The 23674-nt window shown below is 43.7% G+C and overlaps 1 protein-coding gene across 1 annotated transcript in view; it reads left to right on the plus strand.

Annotated features, from left to right (window-relative positions):
• The window catches only part of ITIH5 (inter-alpha-trypsin inhibitor heavy chain 5), a gene marked incomplete at both ends in the record, with an annotated part of 105525 nt that overhangs the window by 49831 nt on the left and 32020 nt on the right, over positions 1-23674 (plus strand). The window contains 2 exons of the mRNA XM_080717217.1: positions 8341-8510; positions 9843-9959. Of these exons, the coding sequence (XP_080573343.1) occupies positions 8341-8510; positions 9843-9959 (287 nt within the window). The remainder of the gene's footprint in view (positions 1-8340; positions 8511-9842; positions 9960-23674) is intronic.

The raw sequence follows: 23674 nt of genomic DNA on the forward strand, positions 1-23674 counted from the left end.
GTCTCAGCCTCCCAAGCACTGGGATTACAAGTGTGCGCCACCACACCTGGCCCGATGAGTTGCTTTTATAATAGACAAGGAGCATAAGATGTGACTTTTGATGGGGAAGAGGATGGGGACTAATATGTACTGAGCAACTATTAGGCACCAGCTGCATACCCGACACTTTCCTCGTGTGCGTTTATACACACTGACAGTGATCTCAGGATCATGGAGCTTCTGGCTTAATGGAAGTAGAACTAAGGCTCAGGAAGATTAAGCCATAAACTGAGTATAGCAGTGCACACCTGCCGTCCCAGTGCTGGGGACGCTGACACAGGAGGATCACGGGTTCCAGGTTGTCTAAGCAACTTAGTGAGGCCCTCCACAACTTAGAAAGACCCTGTTTCAAAATAATAAAAAGGGCTGGGGTTATAGCTTGGAGGTAGAATGAGCCGGGGTTCAATCCCCAGTACCACACACACACACACACACACACACACACACACACACACACAAAATTAAGCTAGTTATTTGGAGCCTGCAGCCTGCAAACTCACAATAGACTTAGAATTCTTGATATGATATCACTTTTTTTTTTTTTTTTTGGTGGTGCTGGGGTTCCTGGAAACCCTTCTACCTCCAGGCTACACTCCCAGACCTATTTTTATACTTTTAATTTGGAAACAGGGTCTCTTAAGCCAGTGCGATCCTTTTGTCTCTGCCTCCCAAGCAGGGGGATTACAAGCATGTGCCACCACGCCCAGCCTATGATACTATGATATCACTTCTAAAGGTGACAACTTTTCCTTTCTTTCTTTCTTTCTTTCTTTCTTTCTTTCTTTCTTTCTTTCCTTCCTTCCTTCCTTCCTTCCTTCCTTCATTTTTTGTGGTACTGGGGATGGAACCCAGGGGCATTCTACCTCTGAGCTACACCCCCAGCCTGATTTTTTTTATTCTTTATTTTTTTTGAAACAGGATCTTGCTGAGTTGCAAAGGGCCTGAGTAGCTGAGGCTGTCCGCGAACCGCGATCCTACTGTCTCAGCCTCCCAAATGCTGGGTTCACAAGCGTGCGCCACCACGCCCTGCTTGAAACCTTGTTTCTTGCTCAAAAAGAGTAGGCGTATGTAGACAAGAAGAGAGACCAGAGGAATGCTGGGTCTAAGAGGTGGGAGGAGCCAGTGGGTGGATAAAGCAGTTACTGAATTTCCCTGAGGCCACAGTAGAGGCGATTGTCTGAACACTGAAGTGATCTTGCGTGAGACCGCCAGTGCCTGGATTAAAACAGAGCCAGCGAGAAGACAGCCTCCCCCACTGGAGCAGCCGCCATAGTTTGCTCCTTCCCCCCAACCAAGTGGGCAAGTGGTGATCAGAATGGAGGTTCCTTAAGAGACTAGGCATGGAGCCACCAGGTGACCCAGCTGAACCGCTGTCTTCCCAAGAGAAGCGAAGCCAGCATGCCAGAGTGATGCATCCCTATCCACGTTCATAGCAGCACGGTTCATGACGGCCAGGTCATGGGGTCCACCCAGGTGTCCATCAGGAGATGCATGGATAAAGAAAATGGTGCCTATACACAATGGAGTTTTACTCAGATACACAGAAGAACAACGTTATGTCATCCACAGAGACAGGGTGGATCCAGAGCCATCTTAGGCTAAGTGAGATCACTCAGCGTGAGAGAGCCAGGGGGTCATGTGCGCAGGTTAGAAAGTAAGAAACCAAAGAGACTTCAGAATAACAAGGACAGAGACCAGGGAGGAGAGTGGAAGGGGGTTGGGGGAGAAAGATGGGGAGGGAAAAGAGAAGGATCGAGGAAGAAAACCGTTCAAATAACGCAATTTCCATATCTGAAGCTATCAATACCAATCTCATTAATGTGTATGAGGTCAGAGGCGTGGGGAGCGGCGTCAGATGCGGAGCAAAATACACCGCGGACCGTGTCCACGTCGCCTGTGCACTTGGAACCGCACTATATGTATAATTACAAAACCCCCATAACATTATCATTTTTTATTTTTAATTTTAATTTTAATTTTTTTTTTGGTGGTACTGGGGGTGGAACCCAGAGGCTTTCTACCTCCGGGCTATACTCCCAGACCTTTTTTATATTTTATTTGGAAACAGGGTCTCACTAAGTTGCTGAGAGCCTCACTCAGTAGCTGAGGCTGGCTTCGAACCCGTGCGATCCTCCTGTCTCAGCCTCCCAAGCGCGGGGATTACAAGCATGCGCCACCACGCCCGGCCAAATTATCATTTTTTTAAAAGAGAAAGAAACAAAGAGGATAAGAGACATGAGATTCTCATTAGAAAAGTAGGTCAGATGCTTCTCCTTTCTGATCAGCTCCCAAGCCCTTCCCCTGAGTGTGTAGAACACATCCCAGGACTCCAGGGCCTTGCTACTACAGCTTTCTGTGCTTGTGAAATGTTCTGTGCGATCAGCGTACAGCCCCAGCTCACACTAAGGACACCAAACACTATTATTCTGCTTTGCAATTTTTTTTTCTAGTAGCTAGCTGTGAAATAGCTGGTACTAACCTAATTAGCGGATGATTTTTCCCCTCTCCTCTAATAAAAAGAGGATTTGTCTTCTAGAGTTATTACTCTGGAATTGTTATCTGCAGATTAAAAAAAAAAGGTAGCGGAAAATTCACTGGGTCAGTTTTACTGCCTGGTACTTCCTGGGGGGAAGCCACTGTCAGGAGCTCAGCTTTTTGGTGAGTAATCAAATTGAGAGTCATCCCACTCTGTGCACCCAGCAAACAGGCCCATTGAGAGGGATCTCATGAATTTTCATCACAAACAGACAAATACCGAGGTCAGTAGGAAACCAAAATAATAATGCACTATCGTTTCTCGTGGCTTATATCAAAGAGCCTAGTCCAATGAATTATGAAGAGGGAACTTTTGCTTCTTAATCCCCAGCGCTTTCATTTGGTTCTGAATGTATTCATTCAGGGCACTTGTAAGACGCATTTCGATGAAAATTTGAAGAAAAGACAGAGTAGGAACACGCTGACGGTATAAAGAAAATCAAATCTAATTACCGCAGAATCGCCATGATAATCTAAGCACTACCTAATTACATGCAACAGATTTTACTGACTGTGTTTTATAAGACACGCGAACTATGTATAAGGCTCATGGCAGTCTTCCAAGGGTAGAACCCAAATCATTTGGAGGGCGTGTTAATCTACGTGTTGCTGCGCTGGACGTGGTGGTGCACGCTTGTACTCTCAGTACTTGGGAGGCTGAGACAGGAAGATTGCAGGTTCGAGGGCAGCCTCAGCAACATAGTGATGTAGCAAGACCCTTTCAAATAAAAAAGATAAAAAAAGGCTGGAGGTAGAATACTCCTGGGTTCCATCTCTAGTAACACACACACACACACACACACACACACACACACACACACACCAAAAACAAAACAACAACAATGGTGCTAAGTGCCATCCCTGGAGTTTCTGATTTGTAGTTTCTGGGGTGAGCCCAAGTATTGGCGTTTCTAGCAAGCTCCCAGGTGGTGCTGGTGCTACTGTGAGTTTTGCTCCACACCATCCCTGCAGGTGGCCTTTCCAGGGGGTGCTCAAACACGTCCAGTAAGATAAGAGCTGCCTACGCCAATCAAACATCCCTCCCAGTGCTTACTGACCACTGCGTGGAAAGTGCTTCCCGGCTGCTCCATCTCTGCTGCTAACTCTGCCCACCGGAATCACTCTGGATACACCTAATCCCCGTATAAACGCCCACACAAACACAGTTATTCCAAGGGAAAAAACAGATGGGGGCCCGCTGGGCAAATTATATACCGTTCCAGAGAATGCCTGTTCAGTCTCCTCTGTTCCCCAGCTTTCAAGCTGAAATTTTACAGAAATGTCATCACCAGTATGAATTACATTACGATGTGAGAATATAATGCACTGATTCGAGTTATTTATTTATTTTGCAATACTAGGGATGGAACCCAGGGGGAGTCTACCTCTGAGCTACACCCGCAGCCCTATGTTTTTATATTTTTATTTTGAAACAGGGTCTCACTTAGTTGCAAAGGGCCTCAATAAGTAGCTGGGGATGTCTGTGAACTGTGATTCTCCTGTCTCAGTCTCCCAAATACTGGGATTACAAGCATGTACCACCACGCCCACCATCGATAAGAGTATTATAAAAAATAAAATTGAATGAATAAAATAATTTAAAAGTCCATGGCACAGTGGCACATGCTTATCATCCCAGTAGTTTTTGTGTGTGTGTGTGTGGAATTGATACCAAGAGAACTTTTCTTTTTTTTTGCAGGTCTGGGGATGGAACCCAGGGGCATCTTACCTCTGAGCCACATCCCCAGCCCTATTTGTTATTCTTTATTTTGAAACAGGGTTTCACTGAGTTGCGGAGGGCCTCACTAAGTAGCTTAGGCTATCTGTGAACTGCGATCCTCTGGTCTCAGTCTCCCGAATGCTGGGATGACAAGCGTGCGCCACCACCCTTGGCTCATCGGATCCTACCAACACATTTTACAGATGAGAAACTGAGGCTCAATAACTCGCCCAGGGTCTCAAAGCTACTGAGAAGTGGAATTAGTATGCGAATGCGGGTCCTGCTGATTCAGAGTCCTGAGTTCTTAGCTGAGAAACCCCCGACTCTCATTCTTGATGTTTTACCAGGAATCACCAGTGTGAGATTGACTCCACTTTTTTTTTCTTTTTACTACGTTTTTCTATTTTCAAGGATCTATTTTTAGCCCCCGTTTCTTTCTCCTGTGTGGTGGTTCTATGGTTCTCCAACCTTTCTGGTGAAGTAGACGGCTACGATTATCGATGTGCTGTCGCGACCTTCCAAGTCCTCCAGATGAGCAGAGCTATTGCACACGTGATCATCTAGACATCTGTCCTTCTAAAAAGAAATGATGATTTTCTATTTGGCATGCTTTCTGATTACTTCCAAAATTCCTGGCCCTGTTTAGTGCAAAGACTACAAGAATCAGTTCAGCCTGGTAGTTCCTGCCAAGGTTGCACCAAAATTGTCTCTGAAAAGTAATTGTTCTGTTGAAGGAAATGTTTAAACTTCCTTTGACTTTAGTGCCTACTAAACCTACGCACAAGGAAGTCAGTTTATTCTTAAGGACAAATTGCTGGGGCCCTTAAGCTTTTCTTCATTCTGCTAATTAGAGATGGGAAATTACTGGTCAGCCTATTCCATCTTATCATCTTGAATAGATTTGGAAACGACATCAGATGCTTCGCCTCAATTCTGGCTGTGAGCCGTATCTGGATAAAAAAGCTTCTGCATATACTTATGATTAAGAATTCCTGTTTTTATTTTTACATTTTTATGATGCATGCATGTTTCAAAATTTGAATTTTTATTGTTAAGCACATAAACTGGCATTGTTTGCATTTATTATTATTATTATTATTATTATTATTATTACTATTATTATTATTATTTTACAGGATTTAACCCAGGGCCATTCTACCTGTGAGCTACACCCCCAGCACTATTGTTAACTCTTTATTTGAAACAGGGTCTCACTGAGTTGCAACGGGCCTCACTAAGTAGCTGAGGCTGTCTGCAAACCTCCATCCTCCTGTCTCAGCCTCCCGAATGCTGGATTACAAGCGTGCTCCACCACGCCTGGCCCCACTGTTTGCATTTATAAAGGTGGATAGTCTGCTAAATAATTGTCTGTGTTCTAATAGGAAATGAAGTCTGGGAGTAAAAAATAGGATGCTCTTTGTTGATCTAGCATTGTACTAATTTTTCACAAATTACATAAAATCTATTTATTTGCTACTCTTTTATTCTAATTTATATTCTAATTTATATCCTAAGATTTATGTTGGGGGAAACTGTGGGAGAGTGTGTGTGTGTGTGTGTGTGTGTGTGTGTGTGTGTGTGTGTGTGTTACTGGAGATAGAACCCCAGGGCATTCTACCCCTGAGCTAAACCCCCAGTCCTTTTGATTTTATTTTATTTTTCGAAACAGGTTCTCACTAGGTTGCTAAGAGTCTCACTAAGTTGCTTAAACTGGTCTTGAACCCGTGATCCTCCCATATCAGCCTCCCAAGTGCCGGGATTGCTGGTGTGTGCCGCCACACTTGGTGTGCTTTTTGCTTCTTTAAAGAACATTTAGATTTCTGGAAAATGATGTGTTTCTGTTACCAAATTGGCGAGGGCGAGGTTTCCTTTATGGAATAATTCCAATGGAAGGAATAATAAAATTTGAAGTCATCCTTTTGAAATCTAGTGAAACAGTGAACCTAGCATTCGTCTATAATTGGTAAAACTATTAAGTGAAGGATGAATGGGGAACGTATAATATGGTGGTGGGGGGTCATGCCAACACCCGCACACTACTGGTACTAGTGCCGCTAACAGCAGACAGTGAGATGTTATGGAACTTCTGTGTGATGGAGTAGACGGTACTCGGCAACCACCTAGGAGGCGTTCATCACCTAGTAGGTCAACATCACTGAGCCTCCATCTTACCAACCTTCTGGCTCTGACTTCCAGAACACTAGTAAATATAGGCGATAGTGCTTGGTTCTCAGAGAGAGAGAGAGAGAGAGAGAGAGAGAAGTAATAGTAGTGTAGTAATAATACAGGGGCATTGAACCCAGGGGCATTCTACCTCTGAGATGTGTCCCCAGCCCTATTTAACTTTTTTTTTTTTTTGAAACGAGGTCTTGCTAGGTTGCTGAGTCTCACTACATTGCTGGCGCTGTCCTCCAACTTGGGATCCCCCTATCTCAGCCTCCTAAGTACTGAGATGACAGGTATGCGCCACCTTGTCCTGCTGGTTCTCAACCTTAAACATACCTTAGAATAACATGGGGGATTTTTCAAAGTCCTGCTATCTGGGCTATGTCTCAGAACAATGAAATGGGAATCTCTGCGCCTGGGCACCATTTTTTTAAAATAGCTATTCTAAATATTGGAAACTAGAGGAAGAGAAGAATGAGTTAAAGGACACAGCATGAAGCACAGTATATAAGAAATTTCCTAGAACAGATGGCCAGTTTTTTAACAACATATGTATAGTATTAGAAAAGGGGTAGGGGTTAGGGACATTTGCAGATTAAATGACACCTAAGAAATGTAAACTCAATGTGATATAGGAAATTTAACCCTGATTCAAACAAGTTAAACATACCATGACCATTTTTAGAGAATCAGAAATTTAAGTAAAGGCTGAATATTAGACAATATTGAGGCATCAAACATTAGTTTTTTATTTGTGATAGTGGTTTTGTAGTTATGATGGAAAAAGTTCTATTATACTGGTATATACTAAGATATTTGTAGATGAAGAGAGGTGTTTGAAATTTGTTTTAATATATTCTAGAAAAAAGTTTCAACTAAAAATAGACAAAAATGATTGGCAAAGTATGGATAACTTTTAAAGTTGAGTGATGAAAACATGAGGAATATTTATTTATTTATTTATTTATTGGTACAGGGACAATCTACATCTGAGCTACACCTACAGCCCTTTGTAGTTTTTATTTTATTTTATTTTATTTTATTTTATTTTATTTTATTTTATTTTTGTGGTACTGGGGATGGAACCCAGTGGGCCTTTTGCCTCTGGGCTACACTCCCACACCTATTTTATATTTTATTTGGAAACAGAGTCTCACTAAGCTGCAGAGTGCCTCACTAAGTAGCTGAGGCTGGCTTCAAACCTATGCAATTTTCCTGTCTCAGCCTCCCAAGCACTGGGATTACAAGCGTGTGCCACCATGGCCGGCTTTAGTTTTTATTTTGAAACAAGGTCTAATTAAATTGCTAAGTTGCTGAGGCTGACCTAGAACCTGTGACCCTGCTGTTTTAGTCTCCTAAGCAATGGGATTACAGGTGTGCACCACTCTACCAGGCTCGTTTTTCTCCTTTTTCTACTTTTGCGTGTTTACCATTTTTTCATAAGAAAAAGTTAAAAAGAAGCCGGATGTGGTGGCACGTGTTTATAATCCCAGCATTTGGGAGGCTGAGACAGTAAGATTGCAGGTTCGAAGACAGCCTCAGCTACTTAGTGAGACCCTTAACAACTCAGTGTGACCTTGTTTCAAAATGAAGAATAAAAATTAGGGCTGGGGGTGCAGCTTGGAGGTAGAATGCCCTTGGGTTCCATCCTCAGTATCATACACAAAAAGAAAAGGTTAAAAAGGAGTCAAAAGGGAGAAATAAATGAGAGCATTCTCTTACACTGTGATATTAACAGTACAAAACCATAGGAGATCTTATAAACTGCAGACCTGCAACAAGGTGACATCTAACCCTCCGTGTTTAGACTAAAACAGTTCTTATTTCTTTTTAGGAAAATATGTCTTCAGTTATTAATTACGCTTATGTCTTGTTTGCAGATGACTCTGGGCCTCCTCCGTCTACTGTTATCAATCAAAACGAGACTTTTGCCAGAGTCGTTTTTAAGCCTACTGTGGTGCAACAGGCCAAGATTGCCCAGAATGGGGTTTTGGGAGACTTCATCATTCGGTATGATGTCCGTCGAGATCAGAGCATTGGGGACATCCAGGTAACACGTTCTGTGGTGGCTTTGTTTTCCTTCCTTCCTTCCTTCCTTCCTTCCTTCCTCTCCTTCCTTCCTTCCTTCCTTCCTTCCTTCCTTCCTTCCTTCCTTCCTTCCTTCCTTCTTCCTCCTCCTCCCCTCCCTTCCCCTTTCTTTCTTCCTTCCTTCCTTCCTTCCTTCCTTCCTTCCTTCTTCCTCCACCACCTCCACCACCTCCTCCTCCTCCACCTCCTCTTCCCTCCCTCCCTCCCTCCCTTCTCTCTTTCTCTTTCTCTCTCTTTCTTTCTTTCTTTCTTTCTTTCTTTCTTTCTTTCTTTCTTTCTTTCTTTCTTTCTTTCTTTCTTTCTTTCTTTCTTAGGATTGAACTCAGAGGCATCCTACTTCCAATCTACACTCCCAGACCCTACTTCATTTTGAAACAGGGTCTCACTTGGCTCACGAGCGTCTCACTACTTTTGATCTACACCCCCTGGCCCTATGTTATTTTTCTTTTGCTTGGTTGATGAGAGTCTCACTACTTGCTAAGGCTGTCCTGGAGCCTGTGATCCTCCTACCTCAACCTCCCAAATTCTGGGGTTATAGGCGTGTGCCACCACACCCGGCCCATGCTTCTATTTTATATTGGTAGCTTGATACTTGTTTTAGACTCAGACTTGTGGATTCTGATACTTACCAGAGGGCAAAAGATCTTTCTGGTTCTTAGTAAATTTGTTTTTACCCCAAAGCATGTCTTCAGAGAAACTAGTGATGATCCCTTCCTGGAAACGAAGAATACCTATTTCCTGCTCCAGTAATTTGGGCAGCAAAGGAAATCTATAATATAATTTTCCCTATGATGTTTTAAATGAGGTTAGAAGTTTAGTTCATCTTCACTTTTAATTAAAAGGGACTCTTCCACAGCATATTTCCTTTTAGGTTTTATTGCTCCAGAGACAGGATGGGAATATTAAAATGGATTAGTGTGTATGGGGAATGTAGACAACCTTGCAGTCTCTACGTGTGCACAATGCTTGGAAAATGTAGGATTCTCAAGTAGCAAAGTCAGAAGAATGGAAAAGTAAACTCGAACTGATTGTCATGAGCAGTAAGTACGTGCATATATTTTTTTGCAGTGCTGGAAATTGAGCCCAGGGCCTTGTGCATATATATGCACTACATTCCTAGCCTAGGATCAGTAAATTTTAAAGGTATCTGTCTTTATACAGATTAATTAGCAACCAATTCTCTTGGGGGGTTGAGGATCATAGATAATAGACTGTAACCCTAGACTATCCACTTTAGGTAATTTTCCTTCCTACTCTGGGCACTACCATTTTGGCTCTCTTTTCCCTTTGCCAGGTTCTGAATGGCTATTTTGTGCACTACTTTGCCCCTAAAGACCTTCCTCCTTTACCCAAGAACGTGGTCTTTGTTCTCGACACCAGTGCCTCCATGGTAGGAACCAAACTCCGACAGGTGAGTGCCAGCTGCCTGCTTTTTTTTTTTTTTTTTTCCTGTTTATTGGTTTTGTCCCCAGGACAGCGATCTACCTTGTGAAAAGATTCAGTTGATGCTCAAAGTCTACCTTTACCACCCAGCTGTTCCTAGTGCGGAGAACATTCCTGAACTGATTCATTTACGCTATTGATAATAAGCTATCGTTTATTTTAATAGGGTGGTTTTGAGAGAGCAGAGGGCTTGATGTAACGGGCCCTGGCAGAGTGGACAATGTGAACGAGACAGGAATACAACTGTAAAAGTTTTAAAAATGCATACATTATCCTTGGCTTTTTCAGTTGTTCCCAGTAGAAAGTTGGATTCAAATTGCCAGGATCCCCCCCCAAAGTTTTAGTCACATCAAAGTGACGTGTTCAGGCTTCACAGCCTTTCTGTATGTTGTAAGTTTTCTACAAGGTTCATTGCTTTATGCAATGCAAACTCTTAAGTGTCATTTGCAGTCTGAGGTGTGTGTGTGTGTGTGTGTGTGTGTGTGTGTGTACGCGCGCACATATGTGCGCATGTGTATGTGGTGCTGAGGATTGAACCCAGGGGCATTCTACCTCCAAGACACGCCCCCAGCTGTATATTTTATTTTTTATTTTGAAACAGGGTCTCACTAAGTTGTAGAGAGACTGTCTCAGCCTGGCCAGTGTGGGTTTTGATTTAGAAAACATTTTCTAAATGTTTTCTAAGTATTTTACAATACTTAAACCCTTTACCAGAAATTATAAATGCACCGGGAAAGAAAGATAACCACACCCAAAGAAATGTAAGAAAATAAAGGCACATGCTTAACAAATTTTGAAGTGGGGGGAAATGTTCTAAGCCTAAAAGCAATAAAAGTAGTTACAAAACCTAATACCCTTAGCTACACAAAAATGTTAAAACTTCTTTTATAAATTAAAAAAATATAAAAGTTAATGAGATTGGAAATTTGTCTGTGGGAAAAACACGAGTTGATCCTTAACATGCAATGAGCTGTTCAAAATCAATAAAAATGAATCCTGCTTAAGAATTTGAGCAAAGGCTCTGAATCAATCTGCAAGACAGAGAGAAGATTCAACAGGTTACGGGAAAAGGTCAAATGTATTAATAAATAAAGAAATGCAGATGGGCAGAGGCTATTAATCCAATACTTGGGCGACTGAGACAGGAGGGTCACAGGTTCTTGGTCAGCCTCAGCAACTCTTTTTCAAAATAAAACAAATTAAATAGGACTGGGGGTGTAGCTTGAAGTAGAATGCCTCCGGGTTCATGGCCCAGTGTCACGCACACACATCAAAGAAAAAAAAAAAGAAAGAAAAAAAAAGAAAAGGTCAAACATATTAATAATTAAAGAAATGCAATAGTTTTAAACTGTAAATAATGTAAATTATTTATAATGACACTTTCAATAGTGCACATTTGTAGAACTCGGCACAATTATAACATTTAGATTATTTCCCAATAGAGTATTAAGAAATGCCAGAGTGAGAACTTGCTTGGTTGGGCCCACTGTGCCCATCACTCAGAGGGCATCGGTCGCCCAGGGGCTGCAGCAGCTTCAGGGACTCCTGTTTTCGGATATTTAAGTGCTTGGAGGTTCAAACCCAAACCTAGTGCATCCCAGTGCCCAAGAATCTTCTTCCATGCAATCTCCTGAAAGATAAAGCCCGCCCAAAATTTTACAGAGCAAACCAAAGAACGAAATCAGGGCCCCCCAAATCCATCTTCAATCACAGAATAATTTGAACACTTCTTAAAAACACAGAATGGAGCCAGATGTGCCGGGGCATGACTATAATCCCAGTACTTGGGAGGCTGAGATGGGAGGATGATAGGTTGGAGGCCCATGTCAGAAACTTGCTTAGACCCTTGTTTCAAAATAAAAATAATGTGGGCTGGGGAGTATAGCTCAGAGGGAGAATGCCCTGGGTTTAATCCCAAGTAAAACACACACACACACACAGACACACAGACACACACACAAATATATACTATATGTTTATAGTATGTATATATATATATATACTCTATATATACTTATACATGTGTATATGCATACATACACATATGTATATATTTTTAAAATATATATCATCAATATTTATTTATTTATTTATTTAGGAAGATAATACTGGGGTTCCTGGAAACCCTTCTACCTCCGGGCTACACTCCCAGACCTATTTTTTATACTTTTTTATTTGGAAACATTATTAAGGGTCTCTTAAACCAGCACGGCTGGCTTCAAACCTGCGCGATCCTCCTGTCTCCATCTCCCAAGTGTGGGGATTACAAGCGTGCGCCACCACGCCCGGTTGTGTGTGTGTGTGTGTGTGTGTGTGTGTGTATATATATATAATATCATGAAACATTATTTATTTATTTATTATATTTTTGGTGTTACTGGGGTTCCTGGAAACCCTTCTACCTCCAGGCTACACTTCCAGACCCATTTTTATATATTTTTTTAAATTTGGAAACGGGGTCTCTTAAGCCAGCGAGGCTGGCTTCGAACCTGTACAATCCTCCTGTCTCTGTCTCCCAAGCATGGGGATTATAAGTGTGCACCACCACGCTCGGCTATCTTGAAGCATTTTTAACATGCCATTTCCTATGCCAATAACATTAAAGTCATTCTGCAGTAAGGGGATTATTAATCTTCATGGCCCTGTGGTTGCATCCCATTTTATTGATGGAGAAATGGAGGGTTTGCCAAGGTAGATAGCAAACGGCAGGGCCAGGCTCCATCCCCAGGCCTGACTCTGAAGCCCCGGGCCGATTTGTGATTTGTGGTGCATCCGTGTAAGCAGTGGTTGCACTCTCAGCTGTGAGCTGCTAGTCAACACACTGCCACCTTTCGAGACCCGGTCGAGAAGACTGCATAGCAGAGGCAGCGATTGCCTTGTTTTCCGCCAGAGCAGGGCAGTGGCGGGTGTCAGCCGCCAGCTACTCCTTCCTTCGTTCCTGGACATTACAATCCCATCCCTTGCTAGTCCCTGACAGTCTGGCATGCGCCCCGCTGGCTTCCAAACTGCAGCATGGCGTCCTTCCAGGAGAACCACCCTGGCCCAGCCAAACACATGTCTGAGCGATTTCTATAGCCCCTTGCCGCCTTGAGTGGGTTTCAAAACTGCTGCTGACTCTTTTAGCAATTCTTCCCTTCTCTCAGGCCCAGCGCTGAGTGGAAAGCCCAGCAGGCTCTTTGTCGAGTCTTGGCCACGATGCTGTGTCTATTGGCCAAGAGGACAATGGCCCCCAAGCACGGGGCTTTCATGGTGTGTCAACAAGCTTGGCAACGCAGTTGTCACAGGACCACTTGGACTCCATGAAGACTCGTTCACTGTGATTCTGGCCACTCTGGGCTCAGCTTTGACGGGCCTGAACGACTTTACTGTAGTTATCACCGTGAAGGGCATGGAGTTGGTTCTTAATAGCTACTTGAACAGTGGATTTGCAAAGATCGGGCGACCTTCAAGGGCATACTGGATGGGGGGTATGTCAGCACCCAGGGGCACCCTAAGTTGTGCATCTGGTATTTTCTGGTTCTTGTCCTAATCCAGGAGGAGCGTAAGTCTGGAAGGCAGGGCTTCCCCGGCTCCGGAGCAGCTATGGAGCCTCCCGTGGCTGCTGGCACGTGGCTTGGCTGTCTCTCTTCCGTGGGCCTCTGCAGATGGATATGTGGAGAGGTGGCTGTGGGCTGGGTCAGCCAAGATTTTTGCCTTCTAATTTGAGCTTGTAAAACTCAGTGATTGTGGGAGCTGAGAGGGAAACAGGATCAGGGTAGGGGTGTGTGTGTGTGTGTGTGTGTGTGTGTGTGTGTGTATGTATGAGAGAGGGAGAGAGGGAGAGAGGGAGAGAGGGAGAGAGGGAGAGAGGGAGAGAGAGAGAGAGAGAGAGAGAGAGAGAGAGAGAGAGAGAGAGAGACAGAGACAGACAGGGTATTAAACCCAGGGACATTCTACCTCTGAGCTACAGTCTCAGCTCGATTTGATTCTTTATTTTGAAACAGGATCTCATTAAGTTGCTGAGGCTGGCCTCTTACCTGTAATCCTCTTGTTTCAGCCTCCCAGGCACTACAATTATAGGTGTGTGCGCCTGGCTCCAGGAAACTTTTTTTTTTTTTTTTTGTGGTACTGGGGATCGAACCCAGGGGCATTCTACCTCTGAGCTACAACTCCAGCCCTGTTTTTATTCTTTATTTTGAAACAGGGTCTCACTGAGTTGCGAAGGGTCTCACTAAGTAGCTGAGGCTGTCCGCGAACCGCAATCCTCCTGTCTCAGCCTCCAGAATGCTGGGATCACAAGCGTGCGCCACCACGCCGGGCTCGAGAAGCCGTTTCTTGTCGTTAGATGCATGTTCAGGGCAGAGGCATTTGGCAGCATGTGTATTCTTGGGAACATTAAGGATAGTATCTTGTCTGGTAAATACATTTTTTCTTAATCAAAGCAATACATTTTTTTTCTTTCCCCTAATTTATATAATTAGACCTACTACTTACACCTTCACGTTACGGAGCTTGGCGAAGGGGCCTCTTTGGCAACCAGGCAGCGACTAATGGATCATTTGCCAACTATTTTTCAAGCTACAACTCTCTCCTGACTTGTTCCCACACTGAAACTCTGTGCCAACACTGGGCCCCAGGCAGCTTTCGGAATGTTGTCTTTCCCCACTTAATTTGGTCGACAGCATTGAAGGACAAAGAGGAAGGTTATTGTTTTTTTTTTGTAAAAATCTGTTGTTGCCAAATTAAAACGAGAGAAAGTGTGAATTCATGGGATTGGAGGACGGGCTCTGCTTGCTGCGTGTGTGGACTTGCTTTATGCTCTGGGGCACCAGTTTCTTCTTCACTGTTCCACATTGGGCTCCGCAGGGCTGTGTGGACACGTTGTGTGTGACCTTATAGGTGAGCCGTCTGTGAGCCCCGTGGATCTGGGGGCATCTTGTTTTGGATTATTGTAGTACGCGTTCTCAGCTCTTAGCGCGATACCTGACACATTGTAGGCAGTGGTATTTGTTGAAAATATTCCAGTGCATGAGCATTTAACTTACCTTGCATTTTTTAAAGTCACAGTAGATAGAACTGAGTGTTTAGTATGTTACCAACACTATGAGGGATCTATTTATATACTTACCTACTTACTTATTTACTTACTTTTGTAGTATTGGGGGTGGAACCCAGGTACCTTCTATCTTTGGGCTACACTCCCAGACTTGCTTATTTATTTATTTATTTATTTTTATTTATTGCAGTACAGTATTCTACCTCTGAGTGACACCCCCGGACCTTTTTTTTATTCTTTATTTTGAAACAGAGTCTCACTGAGTTGCAAAGGCCCTCACTAAGTAGCTGAGGCTATCTGCAAAACAGGATCCTCCTATCTCAGCCTCCCAAATGCTGGGATTACAAACTTGTGCCACAACACTGGCTTATTTTTTTTAAATTTGTGTGTGCAAGTGTGTGTGTGTGTGTGTGTGTGTGTGTGTGAGAGAGAGAGAGAGAGAGAGAGAGAGAGAGAGAGAGAGAGAGAGAGATACTGGAGATTAAACCCAGAGGCATTTTACCTCCGAGCTACACCTCAAACTGTTTTTTAAAATTATTTTTTATTTGAAAACAAGGTCTCACTAGGTTGCTGAGAGCCTCACTAAATTGCCGAGGCTGGCTTTGAACCTGTGATCCTCCTGTCTCAGCTTCCCAAGTACTGAGATACAGGTTTTATGTACCTTTTTCTCTTACTAACCTGTCAGCAATTCAGTGACATAGACATTGTTATCTCCATTTTATAGATGGAAAGGCAACGGTCAGGAAGATAATGCAACTATGGTAAAATGCGCAAAGTGTTTTTTATAGCCAGTTTTTAAATTTTATTGAATTTCTACTCTTTCCCGTAGTCTCCTTCAGTTTCTTTTTTAAATATGCTTTTATTGGTGCACTGCAGCCTCACATCATGACGCAGTTCAGAGTGATGAACACACATACACCCAGCATGCTGGGCTCCCCCCTCCCCAGCCTGCCCCCTGCCCCATACGTGATCTTGAGACTGGCATCGGTTATTTCACATGTATACGGGACTCAGGTGAAAGTATTTCCTTCCTGGATGAAATACACTGAGATTTAGGTAGAAAGTTAGGCTTCAAGCCCAGGTCAGCCCTACCCTAAAGCTCCTCGCAGTAACATCAGACACGGCCCGTTACCTACCCTCAGCCCGTAGTGTGGAGGAGGGTGGTGCACCTCAGGTGAGTGCACACACAGCTCACCTGCCCTGAGGCTTCGGCCAATAGCTGGGTGCGAGGGGAAAAATCAATGGACCGCTTCTGCTCTGATCAGTGAGCAGCATTTTTTACTATTTAACATCAGGCGCCCCGAGGTGTGTCCAGGTATTCGGTCTTCTTTTCATCTGAAGACTTGGGTTGGGCAGGTTGCGTCCAGGTGTGGAGACAGCAGAGGCTGGATTGAGGAAGTGGAGTCGGTGATGTCACAGAGCATAGAACATTTTAGATGTCCTCTCCAAGAATATGTGAACCTGCCACATTTTGAAAGGGATGGTTCTTGAAGATATTAGAATATGAAGAAAGTAACTCTTAGGTGGTGAGGTTCAAGGGAGACAGAATGAGGTTCCCTGAGCTGGGGGAAGAAATGCTAGACACAGGCAGTAGAATCCAGGAGGTCTTAGAGGATGTGTGGTCTGGCCAGGATCAGAGAACTTCCAGAATAAATGGAAGCTCTCAGAGAGGAGGAGGGATCCAGAATGCTAAATGAGAGCATGTCTAAGGCCCTGGGAGGCATCGCAAGGTAAGCAATACATAGCTATCATACAAATAAACATCAAAGGAAACTGGGTGTGGTGGTGCATGCCCGTAATCCCAAGAATTGGGAGATGAGATGGGAGGATTGCTGCTTTGAGGCCAGCCTCAGCAATTTAGCAAGACTTTCAGAAACCTATCAAGGACTTTTATTGTGTGTGGGGGTGGTACAGGGGATGGAACCCAGGGGCCTTCTACCTCTGGGCTACACTCCTAGCCCTATTTTATATATTATTTGGAAACAGGGTCTCTTAAATCAGCCGAGGCTGGCTTTGAACCTGCGTGATCCTCCTGTCTCAGCCTCCCAAGAATGGGGATTACAAGCGTGTGCCACCACGCCTGGCAAGGACTTGTTTTGAAATAAAAAATAAAATAGGGCTGGGGGTAGAGCTGGGAGGTAGGGCTCTCTTGGGTTCAATCTGTGGTACCCTCCAACAAAACTCTGTGGGAAGCTTTGGGTGCCTGTATTGCCTGTTGAGATTCGGGCCTAGTTGTGAACATCAAAAGCCTAGTACCGGGAGATAATGAAAGAATCTAGCTCTTCTCTTCCAGTTTTCTGGATTGAGGTTGGCAAATTGTCTGTTCAGGAACAGATAGTAAATATCCGTTTTTAGTACTGGGAATTAAACCCAGGGATATTCTATCTCTATACTCCCTGTTCTTTTTATTATTTTATTTTGAGACAGGGTCTCACTAAGTTGCTGAGGCTGGTTTGGAACCTATGATCCTACTGTCTCAGCCTCCCAAGTCCTGAGATTATAGGTGTATAGCACCATGCCTGGCTCAGTAAATATCTTTATGTGTGTGTGTGTGTGTGTGTGTGTGTGTGTGTGTGTGTGTGTGTAAGTCTGGGGATGGAACCCAGGGGTATTTGACCTTCAAGCTACACCCCCTGCCCTATTTCTTATTCTTTACTTTGAAACAAGGTCTCACTGAGTTGCAGAGAGCCTCACTAAGTAGCTGAGGCTGTCCGTGAACCGCGATCCTCCTATCTCAGCCTCCTGAATGCTGGGATTACAAGCACCACCATGTCCGGCTCAGTAAATATCTTAAACTTTCAGCCCAGATGATAAAGAATTAAAAATAGGGCTGGGGGTGTAGATCGAAAGTAGAATACCCCTGGGTTCAATCCCTAGTACTGCAAAAAAAAAGGGGGGGGGCGTGGCTGTGTTTCAATAAAACTTTACTTGTTAAACAGAAGCAGGGGTCTGGATTCTGCCCTGGGCTCTAGTTTGCTGGCCCTCAACTAGAGCAATGATTAACTGAAGTGTGATCAGAGCTCGTTCTGAATGATAGCATTCATTCTGTCTACTGAGTTGCCTAGATGAATATTGCCACTGGGAGATGCCTATTTCAGGAATATATAACAAAACAGGCGTCTGGGACTTGGGCCAGGAGTCAGTGGGGTAAATGTGATTTTTGTCTCTGACTCAAATATGAGTCAGTAAATGATGGACAGAGGGCAAGATATCTTCCAGGCCATCAGTGAGAACTTCCATTGCCCTGGTCAATAATAATTTCCAATAAGCTGGAGGTACTATTTTTTTTTTTATGTGTGTGTAGTACTGGGAATGGAACCCAGGGGCATTCTCCCCCAGCCATATTTTTAATTTCTTTTTTCTTTTTCTTTCTTTTCTTTTCTTTCTTTCTGTTTTTTTTTTTTAAATGGGGCTGAAGATGGAACCCAGGGACATTCTACCTCTGAGCTACAGCCCCACACCTATTTTTTATTCTTTATTTTGAAACAGGGTCTCACTGAGTTGCAGAGTGCCTCACTACATAGCTGAGGCTGTCCACGAATCTGCGATCCTCCTATCTCAGTCTCCCAAGTACTGGGATTACAAGTGTGCGCCACCACACCTGGCCACATATAGTATATATTTTTAAAGCAGGCAATTTTACTAATTTTTGCCTCTGGTTTCTAACTTTGTGGTGGTGGTAGTATACATCTGATTCTCTTCCTCTTGTCTTTGGGAAAGGGGGGATTGAACCCAGGCTCATTCTAGGGGTTATACCCCTATTTTATTTTATTTTATTTTATTTTATTTTATTTTATTGTGGTACTGGGGTTCCTGGAAGCCCTTCTACCACCAGGCTACACTCCCAGGCCTATTTTTTATATATTTTTTAAATTTGGAAACAGGGTCTCTTAAGCCAGCACGGCTGGCTTCGAACCTGTGCGATCCTCCTGTCTCCGCCTCCCAAACGCGGGGATTACAAGCGTGCGCCACCATGCCTGGCTATTTTATTTTATTTTAAAACAGGGTCTCACTGGGTTGAGAGGTCTCACTATTTTTGGAGGTTGTCCTTGAACCTGTGACCCTCTTGTCTCAGCCTTGCTGGCATTACAAGCGTGTGCCACCACAGTCGGCTTGGAGGTAATATTTTCTAGAAATTTTTGAGATAGTTAAGATTTAACTAAATTGAGCTGAGACAGGAGGATTGCAGGTATGTAGCCAGCCTCAGCTACTTAGTGAGGCCCTCTGCAATTTAGTGATACCCTGTTTCAAAATAAAGAATAAAATAGGACTAGGGGTATAGCTCAGAGGTAGAATGCCCCTGAGTTCAACCCCTGGTACTGCAAACAAACAGAAAAGATTTAATTAAATTGAGATCATGCTTAAAAAATGCTGAGTATCTGTGAGCGTAGGCACTCTGTAGCTATCATACCAAGAGAAGCTTAATCCCAGCATTTGAAAGGTGGAGACAGGAGGATCTGGGTTCGTGGCCAGCCTCAGCTACTTAGGACCTTTGCAACTCAGTGAGACCCTGTTTCAAAATAAACAATAAAAAAATAGGGCTGGGGGTATAGCTCAGAGGTAGAATGTCCTGGGTTCCATCCCCAGTACTACAAAAAAAAAAAAATTGGAGAGCTCTGAATAATCTAGTGTTTTACCCCGCTCAGGTTGCAGGCTTGTTTCGAGCATCAGAAAACATGGCACCAGTACATTTCAGAAAAGCCTGGCTTCTCCCTTTCTGGCATCCTGGGTTTACAGTCATATCTCAAAGCGTGATTGGCCAGATTTTCTGCCAAGAGCTAGATAGAAGCTGAAAGGAAACTTTGCTACAAGTAACACTGAGATAAATACTATAAGTCAAAGAGAACCAAAGGAGATAACAGACCCGGAAGAGCCTATCAGAGTGTCAGAAAGCTTTGTCTTCCCCGAGAGTGCGCAGCCTTGGCTGTCAGATTGAAATTGCAGCTGGGTAAAATTCCTAAGAGCCGCCAGTGCCAGGGAGCCCAGCCATCCCTTCTCTTGTTCAGGACACCTGATTCTCCTGCTGGCTCCCATCTTGGCTTTGACTGTAGACTTCATCTTCTCCAAGAATGAAACAGATATTGATTGTGTGCTGTGGGAGAGGTGCAAGGCACAGGGGACCCAAAGATAACGAAGACAGAGCCTTTTATCTCAAAAAGCCCAGAGAGGAGGAGAAAGTCAGACAAAAATTCTATAGGAAGCACTCCGTGTGGTAGAGATATAGGTAAGGCGCGGTCATTGCACAATGGCGTGGCGATCAGTTTTAGGGGTGAAAGGAGTGAGGGTTATGAATGCTTCCCAGGGGGAATGTAGTTGAGCGAGTCTCAAAGTTCTCTTAGAAATTAGTTGAGTGGACGGGATGAGGAGGGGAGAGGATGCATGCAGAGAGATGGACAGCACATTTGAGTACGCAGAGTATGCAAGTATGTTCAGTAGAGGCATCGTGTGTGAGTCACTTTAATACAGCACTTTAGAATTCCACTGGAGTAAAGAAGCATGGAACAATCAATCGCACGTAATTCAAATCTATCCTGTTCCATACAGAGTGGAAAGAATTTTAAGGAAGAGCAAGAGCTGAGGTAGCAAAAGATGGATGATAGAGATGGAAGAGGAAGGAATCAGTCTAGTCTTAGGAGATGGGATGCTATTTTTTGTCAGGGAAGGAGCAGATGAACTCTTGGTTGAGGAAAAATATGGAGAAAGGCCTAAAACCAGGATGAATGTGCTATAGTCTGAAGGTTTGGGAGAACTTGAAAATTTCCTGGCTTCCTTGCTTTTTTGAAAGAAGCCTTTTAAGTGCATAGCTGAGCTGGTAAGCCAGAGGAGCACACCGCAAGGGCTAAGATGGTACAGCGAACGCCTGAATTAGTGATGCTGCCCAAGAGAGATGTCCACCTTCCTATCTAGGTTTGGAGCTTTGGAGCCCATGCGGGCACAGTGGATGAGACCGTGGGCCCTCCAATTTCAGGAGTTGAACCCCAAACCTTTGCATAGAGTGGGTGTCTGTGAAGAACCACATCCTTTATGAAGTAGTGGCAGGAGAAACGTCTACCCACAGGTGTTGAAAAGATAACATAGGAGTTTGTCCAACTCTCTGTGTGATTGAATGTGGTGTTGGGAGGGGGAGTTATAATCAAATAACTTATAGTCTATATAACTATTGGCCTCAAAATAGACCAGAAGAGATTTAGTTTGGTGATTGAGCTTCTATAATCATGTAATCGAGGGACTGTCTGAAAACCTACCTGTAAAGGAATTCTAGGCTGATGATAATGCAGAGGTTCTTGGTAGAGTGCCCAGAAAGACATGGTATAAGTCAGGCCGCACAGGATCCCTCTGCAAAAGCTGCTCCACAACCCCACGCTGGGTACAGGGAAGGGATTCTTTTTTTTTTTGTTTTGTTTTGTTTTGTTCTTATTGGTACATTATAGTCTCACATCCTAATGTAAATCATGTTGACAATGACAAACACACACACAGTACTTGGTGCCCCCCACCTCTCCATTTCCCTCCCTCCCAATACCAAGGGCCCAGATTGACAATGATATATTCATATGTATACACATAGTTGGTGATAGTATTTGCATTAATTAACCTCCGTCTTCCTCCTCCCCTACCCTTCCTCCCTGGCTCCACTGAGATTTCTCCTCCATTATCTGGAGTTCTGGTATTCACATTTCAGGGGAAACATATTCTCCTCACTTTCTGTGCTTGGCTAATCTCACTTAACATAATGTTTTCCAGGTCCTTCCATCTTCTTGCAAATGATGTAATTTTGTTCTTTACCGCTAAGTAGAATTCCATTGTGTGTATTTCCCATAATTTTCAATCCACCCATATGTTGATGGAGACCTAGATTGGTTCCATAGTTTGGCTATTGGGAATTGTGCTGCTATGAACATGGGTATGCATATGTTACTGTAGTTCTCTGATTTCAGCCCCTTTGGAAAGATACCCAGGAGTGGTATAGCCGGATCATATGGTAGATCCATTCCCAGTTTTCTAAGGAATCTCCACACTGTTCTCCATAGCGGCTGAACTAGTTCATACTCTCATCAACAGTGAATTCCTATTTCCCTACATCTTCTCCAACATTTATTGTTATTTTGACTTCTTTATGCTTGCCATTTTGATTGGGGTTAGATGGAATCTCAGCATAGTTTTGATTTATATCTTCCTGATTGTTAATGATGTTGAACACTTTTTTCATGTATCTAATGGCCCTTCTTTTTTTTCTTGGTGGTACTGGGGTTTCTGGAAACCCGTCTACCTCCGGGCTATACTCCTAGGCCTATTTTTATATATTTTTTAATTTGGAAACAGGATCTCTTAAGCCAGTGAGGCCAGCTTCGAACCTGTAGATCCTCCTGTCTCCCCCTCCCAAGCACAGGGATGACAAGCGTGCGCCACCACGCCTGGCGTTCTGTTGGCCCTTTGTATCTCTTCTTTTGTGAAGTGTCTATTCAATTCAGTTTCCCATTTCTTGATTGGATTATTTGTTTTTCTTTTAAGTTCTTTGTATAATATTCTGGATATTAGTCCTCTATCAAAGGAATAGCTGCTAAATATCTTCTCCCATTCTATAGGCTTTCAAAATAGGTATTCCTAAGATTGTAGAACTGTGGTTAGAAGTATGGAATTCTAGCCGGGCGTGGTGGCGCACGCTTGTAATTCCTGCACTTGGGAGGCAGAGACAGGAGGATCACACAGGTTTGAAGCCAGCTGCGCTGGCTTAAAGAGACCCTGTTTCCAAATAAAAAAAGTATAAAAATAGGTCTGGGAATGTAGCCCGGAGGTAGAAGGGCTTCCAGGAACCCCAGTACCACACACACACACACACACACACACACACACACACACACACACACAAAAGAAGTATGGAATTCTAAAGGAGGAACTTATTTGAAGCCAGAAAATATATTATACATTGGGTTTATACGGAGTAATATGGAAATAACAGTGGGACCATAAAAACATCCAGATGAAAGTTTGGGATAAAAGCTAAGCCTAGAGTCATAGACTTGGGAAATCCCTCCACAGAAGTAGTGGCTGAAGAGTAGATGAAATTCCTTTAGGGAAGGAGGAGAAACTGGGCCATGTGGGAGGGGGCAGGGGAAAAAGGAGAGAGAGAAGGAAGAAGGGGGGAATGGAGAGAGAGAGTAAATAAATATAAGAAAGCAATTATTGATCCTCAAAGTATATTAGGATCAGGTATCAGATAGAAGAGGGTGATGTGCACGTGATAATCAATTCTGCAATCAATGAAGACGGAGTTCAGTAAGGATATTTAACGCAGTAACAAAAGTCTGCCTCTGGACAGCACTCTCCATCTTGGGGCGACCACCATTCACGTGGCCAGCTGCCAGGACCACCAGGGGCAGTTTCTGTGTCTTGCAGAGAGCTTGGAGCATGGTGACCTGTTTGATGCCGTAGGTCTACGGTATTCAGTGCTGGATAGGACATGGGAGGGACAGAATGCTAGAGGCCAGTGCTGGAGAGAATGCCCAGAGTTTCTAAACCGTAGGCCTCTGTCTTCAAGCCAGGGAGCCAGGGATGGCAAAGGCAGGGCCTCGCCCAGCCAGGCCCCAGGACAGCTGTGTTATTGTATAGCAATTGTTGGGCAAACACTTCTCAAGTCCAGCTCAGGC

The sequence above is a fragment of the Muscardinus avellanarius genome (assembly GCF_963383645.1).
Source record: "Muscardinus avellanarius genome assembly, chromosome: 20".
Classification (NCBI taxonomy): domain Eukaryota; kingdom Metazoa; phylum Chordata; class Mammalia; order Rodentia; family Gliridae; genus Muscardinus; species Muscardinus avellanarius.